The sequence below is a fragment of the Pongo pygmaeus genome, chromosome 2 (assembly GCF_028885625.2).
Source record: "Pongo pygmaeus isolate AG05252 chromosome 2, NHGRI_mPonPyg2-v2.0_pri, whole genome shotgun sequence".
Taxonomy (NCBI): Eukaryota; Metazoa; Chordata; class Mammalia; order Primates; family Hominidae; genus Pongo; species Pongo pygmaeus.
The window spans coordinates 151,510,602-151,530,002 of record NC_085930.1 but is presented as its reverse complement, the minus strand read 5'-3'; the positions used below and the strand labels follow the sequence as shown (position 1 = coordinate 151,530,002).

Genomic DNA, 19,401 nt, shown 5'->3' with positions numbered 1-19,401 from the left:
AGAACTTAAATTTTTTAGGAATGCAGTATGCTAGAAAACTTCCCTTGGGTTAGTTCAGATATGAGAGAGGAAAAAGCATTATCTTGGATATTATACTTTACACACTTAAGTAAGTGACTGGATGTCAAAGCCTCAGATATTGTTTTCATGACAGTTTTCTAATTGGCCCTTTTCTTGGCAGGTTCCCGAAGGAAAAGTAGTCGTTCTTAATTTCCGATTCATAGACCTCGAGAGTGACAACCTGTGCCGCTATGACTTTGTGGATGTGTACAATGGCCATGCCAATGGCCAGCGCATTGGCCGCTTCTGTGGCACTTTCCGGCCTGGAGCCCTTGTGTCCAGTGGCAACAAGATGATGGTGCAGATGATTTCTGATGCCAACACAGCTGGCAATGGCTTCATGGCCATGTTCTCCGCTGCTGAACCAAACGAAAGAGGTACTGTTTCCACATAATGGCAATAACAACAGTAATGCTGGTTCACTGTTCTTGGCACTTGATATTTATTTACTCCTTTAAAGCTTAAGAGTGGTTCTCAAAGAGCTAGTGAATGCCATCAAACCATGACGAGACCAATACAAAAAATCAGCCTTTTAATTTAAGTCCACATGCATTCTTGTAAAAAATCAAATATAGAAATTCATAGAGTAAAAATGTGGAGCTTGCATACATAAGCACACATGCAAATATGCAAACACACCCCTTCACCACTCCATAGTCCCTTCTCCAGAAATAGCCATGGCCAGTGGTTCCCATACCTTTCTATGTGTGCTTACTTTTATTTGAGTACTTTTACAATAGCTTTTAAAAAATAAAAGCTATTGTAAATAGCTTTTACAGGCACGGTGGCTCATGCCTGTAATCCCAACACTGGGGGACCAAGGGCAGGTGGATCTCTTGAGCTTAGGAGTTCAAGACCAGCCTGGGCAAAATGGTGAAACCCCATCTCTACAAAAAATACAAAAATTATCTGGGTGTGGTAGCACACACCTGTTGTCCCAGCTACTCGGGAGGCTGAGGTAGGAGAATCACCTGAGCCCAGGGAGGTCACGGCTGCAGTGAGCCGTGATCATGCCACTGTGCTGCAGCCTGGGTGGCAGAGTGAGACCCTGTCTCAAACAACAACAAATATGTATATACACACACACATATATATGATATGTATATATATCTCATATATATATAGTGAGCTCCCAAGGGTAGAAATCTCTACTTTTGAAAGATCACTGCAGTGGGCAATATTTGTATGTTTTCAGCCTTTTACCTAAGAGCAGTCCATAATCTGCTTTTGGATTGGACTGTAGTGCAACATTTTTACTTGAAAGGTCAGAGGACAGAATCTGGGGCTGAAAGAGCAGCCAGAATGTTGGGGAGGAAATCCAGGCAGGGAGTTACAGAATTGAGGCACAAAATATTCATATAAAATCTACTGAAATCTTTGTCTGACAGCTAAACTCTACATGTGTGGAGGAGAGCCCAGTTGGCCTGGCACAAAAGCATCAGCTGAAAAATGAAAGAACTGAAAAGAGATTACAGCTGCTGCCTGCTGCCAGGGAAACAGATTTCAAGTTTGAGTCTAGCCAAGTTAAATGCCTGCTAGAACAAAATTATTTTTATCAGAATACAACAGAATCTAGAGTATAATGTATCATGCATAATGTCCAGTCTGTAGTTATGTAATGAAACAGGAAAAGTGTGTCCCTATTCAAGGACAAAAGCAGTCAAAAGGAACTGATCTCAGGGTAACTCACATGTTACAATTAGCAAACAAGTACTTTAAAGCTGTTATTACATGTTTGTTTCAGGATTTATAAAGGGAAATATGTGCATAATAAATAAATTGAGAATCTCAGAAGAGAAACAGGAACTATTAAAAAATAAAGTAATAATTCTAGAGATAAAAGAAACAGGATCTAAAATTTTAAAATTTACCTATTGTGCTCACAAGTAGATTGGAGATGGCAGATAAAAAGACTCAGTGAACTTAAATAGAAATTACTCAATCTGAAGAAAAAGAAGGAAAAAGATTGAAGAAAAAGAGCTCAAGAAACCAGTGAGACAATATCAAGTGGTCTAACATCTGTAATTTTTGTCCCAGAAAGTGATAATAAAGTGAAAAAAATATTTAAAGATATAATGACTACACTCTGCTCAAATACAGTGAAAAACATCAACTTACAGAGTCAAGAGAGGCCGAGCGCGGTGGCTGATGCCTGTAATCCCAGCACTTTGGGAGGCTGAGGCAGGCAGATCCCCTGAGATCAAGAGTTCAAGACCAGCCTGGCCAACATGGTGAAACCCCATCTCTACTAAAAATACAAAAAAATTAGCCAGGCATTTTGGTGCACTCCTGTTATCCCAGCTACTCAGAAGGCTGAGGCAGGAGAATCGCTTGAACCTGGGAGGCAGAGGTTGCAGGGAGCCGAGATTGCGCCACTGCACTCCAGCCTGGGCAACAGAGCGAGATTCCATCTAAAAAATAAATAATGAAAATAAGAAAAATAGAGTCAAGAGGGTCAACAAACTCCACAGGACAAATAAAAATGAAGCACCCCCATGCACATTATAATTAAATTACAGAAATTTAAAGACAGAGAAAATCTTGAAATCAATCAGATGAAACTAAATTCCATACAGAAGAACAGTGATAAGAATGATGGCTTCCATTTCCTCAGAAACATTGGAAGCCAGAAGGCAGTGTCATAGTATTTTTTTTTGAGACTGAGTTTCACTCTTGTTGACCAGGCTGGAGTGCAGTGGTGCCATCTCAGCTCACTGCAACCTCCACCTCCCAGGTTCAAGCAATTCTCGTGCCTCAACCTCTCAAGCAGCTGGGATTACAGGCATGTGCCGCCATGCCTGGCTAATTTTTCTATTTTTAGTAGAGATAGAGTTTCACCATGTTGGCCAGGCTAGTTTTGAACTCCTGACCTCAGGTTGATCTGCCCACCTCGGCCTCCCAAAGTGTTAGGATTACAGGTGTGAGCCACTGCCCCTGGCCTGTCATAGTATTTTTAAAGCGCTGGAATAAAACTGTCAACCACTATTCTATAGCCAGCCTTCAAGAATGTAAGTAAAATAAAGACATTTTCAGATAAACACTAAAAATCTCTGAAAGACATTTTTATACTTGCACCGGTAGAAATATTGAAGAGAATTCCTCAGGTTGAGGGAAATGACCTTGTAAAATGAAAGTAACAGAAGGAATGAAGGTCATTGGAAATAGTAAATATAAAAGGGTATATGTTATTTTCTTTTCTTCTCTCAATTTCTTTACATGTATCTGTTCAAAACAAAAAAACTTTAGCACTGTGTTGTGGAATATATAGTGTATGATGTAATATGTTTGACAACCAAAGGATGGACACATAAATGTAATTACACTGTTGCACATACATATACAACACGTGAAGTACAATATTAACTCTAAGTAAATTTTGATAAGTTAAACATACATATTATAATCCCTAGAGAACCCATTAAAAATGCAGGAGTTATCACTAAAAGCCAAAAGATTAAAATAGAATACTAAAATTATCCAACTAACCCAAAGAAGGCTAGAAGGAAAAATAGATGGAATCAAAGAAAGGTAAAGCAAATAGAAAAAAGTAGTAAATGGCACATTAAATCCAAGAAGATCAATAAATATATTAAATGTAAATTATTAAATACTCTGATTAGAAGACAGTTATTGTTAGAATGGATTGAAAAGCTGGACCCAACTATATGTTGTCTACAAGAAAGCACTTGAAATACAAAGACCAAGTTGGTTGAAAGTAAAAGGAAAAATATAAAACTTCATTAAAATTAAAAGTAATACTTATAAAAAGACATGGTTACAAATACAAATAGACAGCCTACAGAAAGGGAGAAAATATTCACAAAAATATCTGGTGAAGAACTTGTATTCAGAATATACAACGAACTCATACAACTCAACGATAAAAAGGTGAAGATTCCAGTAAGTATAAAAATTGGCAAAACACTTGGACACTTCACAGAGGAAAATATGAATGGCCAATAAGTGCATGAAAAACTACTCAGTATCTCTCATTAGTCATCAGGGAAATGCAAATTAAAGTTACAGTGAGATGCCATTACTTACCCACCATGTTGGCTAAAAAACTGACACCACCAAGTGGTAGCAAGGATGTAAAGCAACCGAAGTGTTCATACTCAAGAGAGGTGTAAAATGATACAACCATTTGGAGAAAAGTTCCAGTAGTTTTTTATGAAGTTAAATATTTACATCGACTCTTGGCCCAGCAGTTGCAGTCCTGGTTATTTATATAAGAGAAATGAAGATACATGTACAAACAAATGTGTACAAAACTGTTCGTAGCAGCTTCATTCACAATAGTCCAGACTAGAAACCACCCATCAGCAGGAGAATGGGTAAACAAATTTATATGGAGCTCTAAAATTAAACTCATCTAATGGGAAGTTTTTCAGAAAAGTAGTGTAGAGAACTGGCAGGATGGGAAGGGATGCACAAATTTAGTGGGAAATGGATTCTATATCATCATAGGAGTGTGGTTTACACAGGTATATCCATTTTTCAAATTTGTACAGCTAAGATTTGTGCGTTTCAGAGTATGTGAATTTATTTCCCCAAAACCTGTAAAATAATAATAATAAAAACAATGAAGCAGGTCGTGGGGATTGGGTAGCAATATAGATAGAATAATAGAATGATGACTATTATTGTAATTGGGTAATGGATATGTAGGAGGTCATTATATTATTCTACTTACTTTGTATATACTTGAAAGTTTTCATTAAATGGAGATTTAGAAATTATTCCAACCTTCATTTTTATAATACATTTTCTTAAATTTAGAAGTTTGATTTAAGAATGGTTATATTCTGTGTCAAAGAAATATTCCATTGAAGTATAATTATTTTAGTTTCAGTTCAGTTTTTATTTGTCATTTACATTCAAGTAAAATTTAATTTAGAACTTCATATTAAAATAATTCTTACATTATTTCTGCCAACCTACAGGTACATATGCAACTTATGAGTACAGATGCCTGAAATGATATTTGTCACCTATTAATTTTGATTAGTTTTTGGTGGCTAGGGATTTGGGGGTAGATTTTTACTTTCTTCCTTATGCCTTTCTGTATTGCTGAAAATTTATAAATGTATTATTTTTACAAACAAAATTTATTCTTAAAACTTACGTATATTATATATATATATCATGGGAAGTTTTCTAGTAATGAGAGCTGTCTGTATCAACTAATTCAAATTTTGTCCCTGGGTATTTACTAAATACCAATGCCTTGAGGAGCCTTAACATCTCTATGATTTTTTGAGCCTACAAGCTTTCTGAATGAGTGCATATTCAAATGTTTTGTCTTCCTTGTCTAAGGAAAAAAAAAAAAAAAAAAAAAAAGAGGCCCTGAGTCCACTTCTCCCCTCTCTTGTGTTGATATGCTATGTCAGGTAACAGAGATCATTCATTGCGTGTGTTGGTCGGTTATGCATGTAACCATATTTTTAAGAGAAAATGTAAGCACTTCTGCTGTTGCCTTATTTACTGTACTCTCACCAAAGATCCCACATTCCTAATCTCCACATGGTTGTATTGCTATAACCTACATAAACTTGTGGACTTTTTTCTTTGTTTAATACTTGAAGGGGATCAGTATTGTGGAGGACGCCTTGACAGACCTTCCGGATCTTTTAAAACCCCCAACTGGCCAGACCGGGATTACCCTGCAGGAGTCACTTGTGTGTGGCACATTGTAGCCCCAAAGAATCAGGTAAGATTCCCTGGAAGTGTGAAGAAAGCATACATGTGTGAATTGCCCAGTGTAGGGGGCCCACCAACTCTCAAGAGCCTCCAGTTGTGGGGGCTATTCGAGAGCTAAGGGATACAAGAAGAGGAAGGCTCCTGGACACAGGTATTTCTTCATGCGAAGACCCCAGTTTTTTTTTTTTTGAGACAGAGTTTCGCTCTTGTCGCCCTGTCTGGAGTGCAATGGTGCGATCTCAGCTCACCGCAACCTCCGCCTCCTGGGTTCAAGCGATTCTCCCGCCTCAGCCTCACAAGTAGCTGAGATTACAGGCATGCGCCACCACGCCCGGCTAATTTTGTATTTTTTTAGTAGAGACAGAGTTTCTCCATGTTGGTCAGGCTGGTCTCAAACTCCCGACCTCAGGTGATCCGCCTGCCTTAGCCTCCCAAAATGCTGGGATTACAGATGTGAGCCACCGTGCCCAGCCTACCCTTTGCATTTTTTTGAGTTGCAAATTCATGGATTTGATTTCCTGCCATATAATGACAATTTTCAAAACAGTTTTAAAAATAGAAATGGTAAGCAAATCCCACATAGGATTGTTTAACCCTGCAGTGGATGTTATAAGCAGCAGCGACTAACTGTGGGAGGATAAAAATCCCCAGGTCCATGGATATTTCAGGTTACCATTTGCTCACATCACAAACCTGTCATGTCCTGATAATAGTTATTCTAGTGACTAAATAAAAAAGTGTGGATGCTTTGCCTCAACAAAGCCAACAAAAGCAAGCCACATTATCTCTTTAAAGAACAAGCTGGTCTGCTTTAGGGTGTTTTTGGTTGTCATTTAAAATAAAATATGTGCAGGTTCACCACAAAAAGCTTTATTCATTGTTCTGAAATAATCAACAGAGAAGGTCGACTTTTCCAGTATTTATTAATTTGTGGTTACATATACAACTTTTTACCCTTTCTGGGAACCAGTTTCACATATTAATTGCAGGAAAGAACTTAGCATAGAAACAGATGAACTCTACTCTGTGGACCTTTAAAGATAACTTTATAAAAATTATTACTATTAGAAACACTATAGACTTTAACCCAAACACTATGAGGTAAACATTATGATACTGTTTTTAAAAAAAACTTTTCTAAATTGACCTTTCATATAGCTTGAACAGATATCATTTGTCATATATTTCTTTTTTTCATAGAAAATTATTTAAGCTAATATACCATGCAAGTTAGTGATTTGAACATATACACATATATACAGACATAAACACTGATCATAATTCCAAAACTTGGTTTTATTTCTAAGAAGAAATATATGGCCATTTATTTAATAATGGAAGATTTTATAAGTCTGTTGAATGTTTTATAGTTTAAAGTAACTTTAAAAATTGTGTTTCTGAAACATTTAAACCATTATGTAATTCTTGAAATTGTATTGATCATTTTCTCTGTGACGTTTGTAAATATATTTGACCAAATAATTCCAACTTAATTATACTTTCAGATTACAGTTAAGCATCTCTTTTCCATTGTTCTTCCCTTTGATCATTTAAATGTTGTTTGATTTTTATTTTATTTTAATGTGATTTTTGGCTTCAGTCAATTGAGTTCTTAATCACTGTGTTTGAAATCACTGGCAGTTTCTCAAAGGAGAAAAATATAATGGGAAAATTAAGTCCTAAATAGTTTCTATGCAAGGGAATTATTGTATTGAAGGAATTTTATTGGAATTTTCTTCTATTAAAGAATTACCTTACCTTCATTTGTTACCACAGTTCTTTTCCTTTATCTTCTTCTTTACTTTTTTTAATCTTCTCTGCAAAAGTTTTTGTGACTAATTTCTTTTTTATTTTTGAGACGGAGTCTTGCTCTGTCACCTAGGCTGGAGTGCAGTGGTGCGATCTCGGCCCACTGCAACTTCCACCTCCCGGGTTCGGTCCATTCTCCTGCCTCAGCCTCCTGAGTAGTTGGGACTACAGGCACCCGCCACCATGCCCCGCTAATTTTTTGTATTTTTAGTGGAGACGGGGTTTCACCGTGTTGGCCAGAATGGTCTCGATCTCCTGACCTCATGATCTGCCTGCCTCGGCCTCCCAAAGTGCTGGGATTACAGGCGTGAGCCACCACGCCCAGCCTTTGTGACTAATTTCTAAGTAGAAAAAGTTTGCCAATTTTTTAATAACCTGGAAAGCATTTTATTAGTAAGTGGTGAGAAGTCACTGGACCCAAAGAGGAAATATTTTAATACAATTTAAAGCCGTGTTAAGTATAAATAAGCATTATTCACCTGTCACTGGCACTGACTTTTTAAAAGGTAGTTCAGTACAAAGATGTGTGGCAATTATGTTCAAAGCCAAAATTACCTTTGTGTCCATCTCTGATGCTGTTGCTGTTATCATCTTCACCTGGATTACTGTGTTTGGGTCTTCTCTAGCTAATAGGAATTAATGCCCTTTATCTTCCCTGAAGTAGCAAGGAGGGTTCTTGCCCACTTGCTGCCCAGCAAGATTGGGTACCAGCTGTCATAGGTAATAATAAATCCAGTGAGATTTCCTTTCATTCACATGTTGGAAATGTTCTTTTAAACATTTGCTTGTATGGGGAATGATTGATTGCCTATTTAATCAAAATTTCCTATTCACTTGAATAATTTAGGACACTATTATTGGTACTAGTGCAAAAATTGAGAAATACTAAAAACCTAACACTGACTTTGTAGATCAGTGCTTCTATGCAACCTCTTCAAAAATAACCACACCCTGATTAGGCCGTGCACGGTATCACACATTTCAAACATACTTCAAGAAGACACTGCCATCAATTCCACTTCCCTGAATAACTGGTCCTGAAAATTTGACTTCTTTACATCTGATAGAAATGTCAGTCTCCTTCCCTCAAAAGGGGAACAACTCTATCCACTCAGCTCACCCTCCTACACATATATGCACGCACACTATTACTCCCTGACATACAGTAATATAAGGAGCATCTTAGATAATAATTTTTATTTCTATTAGCTTCTATTAAGGTATATAGCCCCTTTTCCCACTATAACACACATCCAGTTATCCAATTACAATCTTGTTTTTCTCTTTCTTTTTCTTTTTCTCTGCAGCTTTATTGAGGTATAGTTGACAAGTGAAAATTATATATATTTACCATGTGCAACATTATATTTTGATATATGTATACATTGTGAAATGATTACCACAATCAAAGTAATTAACATATCCACCTCACATAGTTATTATTTTGTTTGTGTGTGGAAGGTGGTGTTAACATTTAAGGTTTACTCTTGGCTGGACATGGTGGCTCATGCCTGTAATCCCAGCGCTTTGGGAGGCCGAGGCAGGTGGATTTCTTGAGGTCAGGAGTTTGAGAGCAGACTGGCCAACATGGTGAAATCCCGTCTCTACTAAAAATACAAAAATTAGCCAAGTGTGGTGGCAGGCGCCTGTAACTCCAGCTACTCAGGAGGCTGAGGCAGGATAATTGCTTGAACCCAGGAGGCAGAGGTTGCAGTGAGCTGAGATCGCACCACTGCACTCCAGCCTGGGCAACAAGAGTGAAACTCTGTCTCAAAAAAAAAAAAAAATTTACTCTCAGCAATGCTGAAGTTTATTATACGTTATTATTAACTATAGTTACCATGCTGTACAATAGATCTCCAAAACCAATTATAGTCTTAAAGTAGGTTGCTAGTGTTACATAATGTTCCCATACATTTGTAGCTGTAAGTGAACAGAATTCTTAAGTTGAATATCCTAACTAGAGTTGATCTGAGTTTGAGATGATCTTTTGGAAAGATTACAATTAAAAGCAAAAGAATACCACAGTTTTTTTTAACTAAATAAGAAATATGCAACAAAAAGCACTTAAACATAATGCATACTTTTTTTACAAAGGAAAATCGTAGTATCCTCCAAATCTGGGGAGAGGAAGAATTCCATTTGAGGTTATGCAACAATGCTATTAATATTTGACACTTCTATTGTGCTTTCTCTAAAGCTTATAGAATTAAAGTTTGAGAAGTTTGATGTGGAGCGAGATAACTACTGCCGATATGATTATGTGGCTGTGTTTAATGGCGGGGAAGTCAATGATGCTAGGAGAATTGGAAAGTATTGTGGTGATAGCCCACCTGTGTAAGTAGCACCTATTTATGTCTTTAATAGTTTTATGGCTCTAAACTTGTTTCTTGTTCAGTTTCCCAATCACATTTGTTTTCTGCAAGATTTTATGTTGTTGTTGTTTTGTTAAATTATTGGGTCCTCTATTAGTTCTCGCACTGCTATAAAGAAATACCTGAGACTGGGTAATTTATTAAAAAAAAAGAGGTTTAATTGGCTCAGGATTCTGCATGCTGTACAGGAAGCATGAGGCTTCTGCTTCTCGGGAGGCCTCAGGAAATGTACCATCATGGTGGAAAGGAAAGAGGGAGCACACACATCACATGGCCAGAGTAGAAGCAAGGTCGGGGGGAGGTGCCCATGCTTTTAAACGACCAGAGAGCAGAGAGCTCACTGTCGCCAAGGTGGATGGTGTTAAACCATGAGAAACGGCCCTGATGATCCAGTCATCTCCCATCACGCTCCTCCTCAACATTGGGGATTATATTACATTTGGGCGGGGACACAGATCCAAACCACTACAAGTCCCATAACCATGGAGTCAGCACCACCAGAAAAGAATAGCCAACCCAGACCCTGAGGCAACATTAACAGGAGTGCCAACAGCCAAACAGAAACAAGTAGGGCTGGTGATACCCCAGGGTCAGATGCAGAGCCAGGTACCGGGATACATCACTGCCCTGTAAGAATGAGATCAAGCATCAGAGTGGAATGGGAAAATTCTGAAAACAAAATAAAACAAAACAAAAACAACCAGGGGGCTTAATACTGGGGATCCAGACAAGGAAACCCAGAAGTTTACGACAAACCCAAATGATTTTTACCTTATCAGAGATCTGTCCTGGACTGTTTGAGGCCTTATGCCTCCCCCTCACATTGCTATCCAAATTTTTGCTAAGTGGACCTTGAAGGTACCATGTATTTATTCAACAAACATTTATGGAGCCAAGAGTTCTGCCACTTAATAACTGTGTGACATTGAGCAAGTTACTTAACTCTGCTGTATTCTGGTGCAATAGATAACTGTATTTTGGTGCAAGATACTTCATAACTTCACTTACAATATTAGTAAAAGCAACAGCTGAAATTACTGCAGCTTGCCTTCAAGTCACCATTATGCCAATTTAAATACCCTTTTCTACTCTGTTGCTTAAACATAATTAGATTATATGCATCACTTGATTTTATATGCATTACTATGATTTTTCATTGACGTATTTGAGTTAAAGGAGATTTTCTATTTCAATTCATTTACATTTACATTGATAATATTAAGAATGTTTTAATACATACAAGATAGTAGTTAGAATTTAAGCATGACCATACCCAGATTTGGTTTACAGATGAATATATTGGAGAAGGGCCTATTTCTAAGCTCCTAGATAATTCTTTTCCCATTGCTGCTGTAACAAATTGCCACACATGCAGCGACTTAAAACAGCACAAATGTATTCTCTTACAGTTCTGGAAGCCAGAAGTCTGAAGTCAGTTTCACTGGACTAAAGTCAAGGTGTCGGCAGGGCTGTTTCCTTCTGAAAGCTCTGAGAGAGAATCTGTTTCCTTGGCTTTTCCCGCTTCTAGAGTCTGCCTGCATGCCTTGGCTTGTAGCCCTCTTCCTTCATCGGCAAAGCGTGTCACTTCAGTCGCTGTTTCTGTCTCCTCTTCTTAGTCAAATCTCCCTCTTATAAGGACACTTGTGGTTACATTTAGGGCCTACCTAGGTAATAAAGGACACTCTCCCCTTCTGAAGAGTCTTACTCACATCTGCAAAGCCCCCTTGCCATATAAAGAAACATATTTACAGGGTCCAGGGATTAGGATGTGGACATTGTTGGGGACTACACACCCTATTGAAAGCCAACACATTCATCTATGTCTTCCTTTGGACCTCCTCCTTTATTCCCTTGAAACTTTCCTCCATTTATTAACCCTCCTCTTTTTCTTCATGTTTATCGTCTACCTCCCTTTTTATTCCTTCCCCATAGCCTATAAACCTAAGTTCTCCCAAATTAAAAAAAAAAAAAAGTTATAAACTCTGTTGACTCTGTCCTGCTCTAACTTTTCTTCCATGTCTCTCCTCTTCATATCCAAATACCTTTAAAAAGTAATTTCAAGCTTCATTTTCTAGCAATATGCAAGATAAGATATCCTTAAAAACTTTATAGAATAAACACTAAACAAGATTCCTAAAGTTTAAGAAAAAATTTTGAAAGCATTGCTGAGTTGTCAAAAAATAAGAGAAGTCATCAGAGGTCAAAAGTAGTAAGAAGCCCAAAGTCAGAGAGAGAAGCACATGCTGAAGGTGGCAGCTCCCCCGGGGCATGTGCCAGTTCCTGGAGGCCTAGCACTTCGTTCTAACAGACCGTGCTTGTGGACGAGAGACAAAGCTCAGGGTCCAGCCCAGGGGGGCTTGGAGCAAAGACTCACAGCATGTATAGAAAAGGGACCCAGAGAAGCTGACACCAATATAAGTAAGCTAACTTTCTCCCTTTCCTAAAGGAGATAGTAAGGAAAACTGGCTGGTTTTGCCTTGGCTTTTGGTGAAGGAAAGGATAGTCTCCGATGAGAATTTCTAACCAAAAACCAGCCAACATTTGGGGTTAGAATTTACACTACCTGACTGTCCCCAAAAAAACAGGTCAAGAATTTAATTTAAAGCTTCCAAGTTGATAATGCCCGCAGGAGCTGACAGATGGAAACACAAATCTCTGGAAGAATGCATCTGAACTTAAGCTTCAGAATCCTTATAAAGTTTCAAGGAACATAAGCTCCTAATCAAAAAATCACAAAACTGAAAGGAAAGCCAAGATAAACAGAGTCAGTAGAAGCAAACAGTATAGTCAGACCCACAGAGGTTATATATCTTAAAATTATTAGATACAGAATGTAAAATCAGTATGCCTAAAGAAATTGATTCAATAGCCTACAAAGTGCAGGCCATTGAAAGTATGACTAAGAAACAAGAATCTTTCAGAAATGATCGAACAGATTTAACAAGGAACCAAATAGAATTCCCAGAACACAGACATAATAATTTAAAACAAGAAACTTAGTACATGTGTCAAATAGCTGATGAGACAGTTACAGAAAGAATTAGGGAATTGAGAAATATAAGTCTTGAATGAATTCAGACTAGAGATTCTGAAGGAAATCTGATAATATTATTTACCAGCAGACCCTCACTGCATCCTTATGTACTGGACGCAGAAAGATAATGATCACAGAATAAAGGACTGACATGCAAAAGGAAGCATTCCAAAGAACAGTTGAGCATAGGGTGAAGATATTAACTTTATAATATGCTAAAGAAAATGTTGATGTTAAATTTGGAATGACCTCTGAGAAAAGTAGAAATACAGTCTTTAACTTGCAAAACAGTGGAAGGAAACATGAAGTGACAAAAAATTCAGTGCAAAAGAAAGTAAGAAAAGAAAAAATGAGAAATATTTTCAAAAGCATGACAAAGCAGGTGTGGTGGCTCAAGCCTATAATCCCAGCACTTTGAGAGCCTGAGGTTGAAGTATTAGTTGAGTCCAGGAATTTGACACCAGCCTGGGCAACGTGGTAAGGTACCATCTGTAAATTTTTTTAAAAAAAATTAACTGGGAATGGTGGCATGCACCTGTAGTCCCAGCTACTCAGGAGACTGAGGCGGAGGATCACTTGAGCCCAGGAGATCGATGCCACACTGAGCTATAATCGTGCCACTGCACTCCAGCCTGGGTGACAGAGCAAGACCCTGTCTCAAAAGACAAACAAAAAGCACAAGATAAGATGGTAGAACTATATCTACCATCTAGATATATATATATATATATATAGGTATATCTATAAATATAACTGTAATCAATATAAATACAAATGGACCAAATAATTAATAGAAAACAGTGTTATACTAAAAAACAAAACAAAATCCAGTTATATGTTGTTTACAAGACACATCCCCCCAAAATAAAAACAGAGAGTTTGAAAATAAAAGGATATAAAAATGATTAGAAGCAAACACTAATTGAAGGAAAATTGGAATAGCTTCATTGATATCAGGAAAAAATCAATTTTAGGCAGAAAGCATTACCAGAAATAGTTGCTATATAAATGATAAACAATGCAATTTATCCGGCAGATGTAATAATTGTAAAATTGTAAACTTGTACATAAGATTATATGAAGCTAAAAAATTAAGAAAGGCAGATCTACAAAGTTCATTATAGTAGAGATTTTTAACACATCTCTTTCAATAATTAACAGATTAACTAACTGTTAATGAGAGAAAGATGGGAAATTAGGAGGTAGAAGATTTGAAAAACAATGAACACGCTTGGTCTAATAGACGAATAGAGAACGCTACATCCAGCAACTGGAGAAACTCTATTTTTTTCAAGGAAAAATGGACACAGGAGAAACAAAAAGCCATATTTGCCAAATGATCACTAAAGAAATTTAATCAGTAATTAAAGGTTTTCCTGTCAAGGAAGGAAAAGTTCTGACAGATATTTGAGGTACAGACATTTCTAATACTGCACAGAATCTTCCAGAGAAAAATAGGGATTGTTCCACAACTAATTTTATAAAGCTAGTATGACCCTGACACAAAAACAAGGACAGTACAAGAAAATAATATTAGAGACCAATCTCATTTATCAGTATGATAAAAAAGAAACCCTGAAACAAAAAACTTGGCAAGCCAAATTTAGCAATGTATAAAAAAATACTCTATGACCAGGAATTCAAGGTTGGTTTGAATTTAGAAACTTTATTAATTTAGCTTTATACCTTACCAGATTAAAGTGTGACTTGTGGACTTATGTTATTTAATGGAAAAATCATTTTATTCACAAACATCTTTTCTTAGATAGCTTGAACTTAAAAGTTTATATTTAAAAAAAATTATTTTAAAAGCAATAAAAATATTGCTCAGGAATAAGTATAAAAAATGCGTTAATAGGGAAAATTATAAAACCTTGCTAAAATATATTTTAAAAGAGCTAAATAAATGGAGCTGTATATCATGCTCATGAATAGGAAGACTCAATATCATTTAAAAATATTAAAACTGGTTTTCCATTAAGCCTAGCAGTCTAATTCTAAAATATGCATGGGATTGCAAGGGGATAGGAAGAAGGGGGCAAAAGTAAGACAGTTCTGAAGGAGAAGAACCTGGCAGGAAGACTTGCTTTACCATGTATGGAACCTTACCAGAAAGCTGTTGTAATTAAGACAGTGTGGTTTTAAAAGAGTAATGGGTAGATGGCTAATTAAACAACAAGGAGAGGCCAGAAACATATCCACATGTATCTGCAGATTGGGCCTGTCACAGAGAACCATCAGTCAGCAGGAAAAGGATGGCCTCATTGAAAAATGGGGCCTAGACTATTTTTATTCTGGAAAAATGAAATTATATTCTTAGCTAATATCACACAAAAAATCAATGACAGATGGATTAGAAACTTAAATGAGAAACTTAGATGAGAATTTCTGTTCATCAGAATATACCTGAAAGGGGGAAAAGAAAAGGCACAAATGGAAACATATTTATAACATATTTGACAAAGGCCTAGGTTCCAGAATGTATTAAGAAATCCTAAAAATTAATAAGGAAAAGATAACCACCCAGTAGGAAATAAAAGGGGGTAAAAGACATGAAAAGGCACTCCCAAAAGAAGAAAGCTGCATAGTGAATAAACCTTTGAAAGGTGTGTGAATTGGTACGACCACTTTTGCACCACAAGACGTATGCAAGAATGTTCTCAGCAATATGGTTTGTAATGAGGGTGGGAGAGAGTAAATAGCCCTATGTTTATCAACAAGAGAATTCTTAAATTGTGTTATAGTGCACACTATAAAGCAATGAAAACAGTGGATGAATCTCATAGTTATAATGTTGAGGGTTAAAGAAAAAAAAAGGCTGAGCGTGGTGGCTCATGCCTGTAATCCCAGCACTTTGGGAGCCCGAGGCAGGTGGATCATTTGAGCTCAGGAGTTCGAGACCAGCCTGGGCAACATGGTAAAATGCTATCTCTAAAAATACAAAACAATTAATGTCGCCTGGTAGTGCATGTCTGCCTGTAATCCCCGCTACTTGAGGTGGGAGGTTCCCTTGAACCTGGAAGATGGAAGATGCAGTGAGCCAAGACCATGCCACTGCACTCCAGCCTGGGCGACAGAGTAAGACCTTGTCTCAAAAACACAAAACAAAACAAAAAAGAAAAGAAAAATGCACACCATACCCTTTCATTTATGATGTTTAAAAACATGTAGACCTATACAATATATCGCATAGTGATGCATATGTGTGTGATAAACCCATAGCTAAAAACAAGAAAATGATAAGCACAAAATTCAGGGTAGTGGCTGCCTCCATGAGGGTGGAGGAGGGGCAGCCCCGGCGGCGGCTATTGAGCATCACTCATTTACCAGGGGTTTGACTGGAAGAGCTTGGCTGCCAGCTCACCATCTAACACTTATCCAGAGGAATATTTTTCATAGTCAGAATACTTCTGGGTTAGAGCAGTGCAGAAAATGAGAAAACCTGTTAGGGGAGCTTTTCCCTGTTAAAAAATGAACAGGAGGAGCACTGGGTATAGGTAGACAGCACCCCATCATACTTGGTTTGATTCAGTGTAGATCAATGCCATTGAATTCTGTTCAGAAACATTGATTCCTCCCTGGCTATGTGCTGGGCACCTGGAATACAAAGATAAATTAAAACTGCAAAGAAAAGTACTGGGAGGGAACAAAATAAGGCAGGTAAGTAAACTGGCTAATGAATGTCCTGGGTGGGTTTCTGAGTTCTTTGGCTCAGTCTGGACAAGTGATCAGGGAAAGCTTTTGAAAGGAGATTGTGCCTCTCGAAGATGAGTCTTGAAGGAAGAGTTGGAGTTAGAGACAGCAGGGAGGACAAGCTCATCCCATGCAGAGGTAACTCCATTAATAAAGATACACAGGAGAGATGTGTGTTATTTCTGCAGCCAAAACCTTGAGTTGGGGCCTCTATACAGATGAGGCAGGAGGGTTGAGTTGGCTTCCATGTGCTGCAGAGATGGTAACACTCAACTGAATTTAGACCAGGCGTGACAGGACCAGAGGCTCTAGAACCCCCGTCCTAGAGAAGGTGAGCAGGGAGCCTAGTTTGGAGACTGTTGCAATGGTCCAGGTAACGTCGAGGAGGTGGAGAAGGGTGGTAGAAATGAAGAGGAGGATGTGGATCAAGAAATACTTAGGAGGCAAAAATGGCAAGACATGGTGTTTGGTTGGCTGTAGTGACTGAAGGACAGGAAGACTATGGAATGATAACTAGAGGCAGCTAACAGTAACTGGCTCTATACCACATGAAACAGCATCTCAGTCCGTTCTTGGGATTTGCCAATGCAGAGTGGATCTAAGTGAAATTTCCTCTTGTCTACCTAGTGATTTATAACAATTTGCAGATGTAACATGGCCCCCAGCACATTTGTGGCACTGTGATTCTGTCAAATTTATCCTAAAGCTCAGTTGCAGCAGAACAAAAATATGTCTTTGTTCCTAAAATACTCTTCCTTGAGAAAATTCAGTTTCCAATATAGTACCCCCAAGGTTAATTCATAGAAAAGGCAGTGAATTATCATATAATTATAACATCATGTCAGGAGGGCTGACCTGATTGAGTCTTTCCTTTCCTTTGCTGCTTATAAGTGCTTTTTTTGTAATTTTGTCATTTAAACTAAATTAACATGTTTTATTTGTAGTTGTAGGTGAGAATTGTGTTTAGTGTATTGTTTTTATTTATTTAATGGGAGTGTTTTTCAAAAGCATGATAGAATATTTTCGTGAAAGGCTTGAATCTCAGAAGCGTTATTTAAATAACCTGATCACTTTTGTGGCTGGAAGTGTCTTAGTCCGTTTTGTGTTGCCTGTAACAGAATATCTGAAACTGAGTAATTTATAAAGAAAAAGAATTTCTTATAGTTACGGAGGCTGAAAAGTCCAAGGTCAAGGGACCACATCTGGGGAGAGCCTTCTTGCTGGTGGGGACTCTCTGCAAAGTCCCCACGTAGCACAGGGCATCACATGGCAAGGGGGGCAGAGCATGCTAACTCAGGTCTCTCGTCTTACAAAGCCATCAGTCCCACTCCCGTGATTACCCATTAATCCATTAACCCACTTATCCATTAATCTATGAATGGATGAATCCATTCTTGAGGGCAGAGCCCTGATGACCCAATCACCTCTTAAAGGTTCCATTTCTCAATACTGCCCCACTGGGCATTAAATTTCAACATGAGTTTTGTAGGGGATAAATATTCAACCCATAGTAAACTATAAATGTAGATCACAAAGCTCACTTTTTGATTCATCTCATCCCCTGGCTCAGAAGGTTATATTCAGGACAGAAAATATCACGCAGTTTTTCTAACTGGTTGGGTCAGGTAGATCTACCCTCTCTGCCAACCAACCTCACTCAGCAAAGCTGACAGTAGGGGGAAAAAAAAAGAGGTGCCTTATTATTTGCTGTCCGTGATGTGTAAAAAGTGATTGGCTGAGAAGATGTCTCAAAAAGGTGTTCAGTCAAACCACTGGTTAATTCATTTAAATAACTTGTTAATTTTTTTCTACTTCTGAATTAGTTTTTAAACAGAATTAATCAGACAGCATTTTTTTAACCATTGTGTAAATAACAATAGCAAAACTTAAGTGAAACTATCTTGTGTAATATAGTAATCCCCTAAGATTTTAGAGAGCTTTTGAGCCTCACTTATCATCTCCACTAAATCTTTAGTGCCAGCTAACCAGGAAGCTCCTAAAATTAGAGCTCTTAATCAATGATGCCGTTCATGAGCACCAAAACAGATTCATCACTTTCTTTTTTTCCTTTACAGCATTTTGCTAATGGAGATTATAATAGAAATGTTTCCATTTCAGGCATACCGAAGAACTGCCATTTAAAATGAAATGGAAGTCCTTTGCATGGCTTTCTTAGCCCAGAGTGGATAGAAAAGATAATCAGTCCACTGAGATAATCCCTCTGGCTGCATCTTTACAGGGGGTGGGAATTTGTTCCCCAGATTTGTCCATTTTATGCTCGTAGCCAACATGGCAAACCCAGGCCAGCTTGAACGCAAGAGTCTTAGTTCAAAGAATCTGCCTTTTCCCAGTCAGGCAAATCATGAGGTGCTTTTGAAAACCATCCATGTCCCAACGTCTGCCACAGTCTCTAGAGTTATCTGGTCCTGGGTTCAAGTTCTGACTCTCCCAACATACTAGCTATAGGGCCTTGAGTAAATCACTTGAACTCTCTGAACTTCAGTTGCCTATTCCATAAAAAAAGAGATAAAAATAGGGTTGTTGTGAAGGTGGAATGTGACAATTCACATAAAGCACAGTGCCTAGCTGAGCAAACACTCAGTAAATGTTAGCTATTAGAATTGGTATTTTTAAACATTTTAACTTTTAAGTTTAAACAACTGGTCATCTATTGTCAGAAGTTAATGGAAAACTAGAAAATTTTACATTTTCAGAGAGGCACCACTTTTA

At 37.7% G+C, this 19,401-nt stretch overlaps 1 protein-coding gene across 1 annotated transcript in view; it reads left to right on the top strand.

Annotated features, from left to right (window-relative positions):
- Positions 1-19,401, top strand: part of PCOLCE2 (procollagen C-endopeptidase enhancer 2) — a 72,258-nt gene that overhangs the window by 40,880 nt on the left and 11,977 nt on the right. The window contains exons 3-5 of the mRNA XM_054481252.2: positions 182-437; positions 5,646-5,770; positions 9,770-9,906. Coding sequence (XP_054337227.1) covers positions 182-437; positions 5,646-5,770; positions 9,770-9,906 — 518 coding nt within the window. The remainder of the gene's footprint in view (positions 1-181; positions 438-5,645; positions 5,771-9,769; positions 9,907-19,401) is intronic.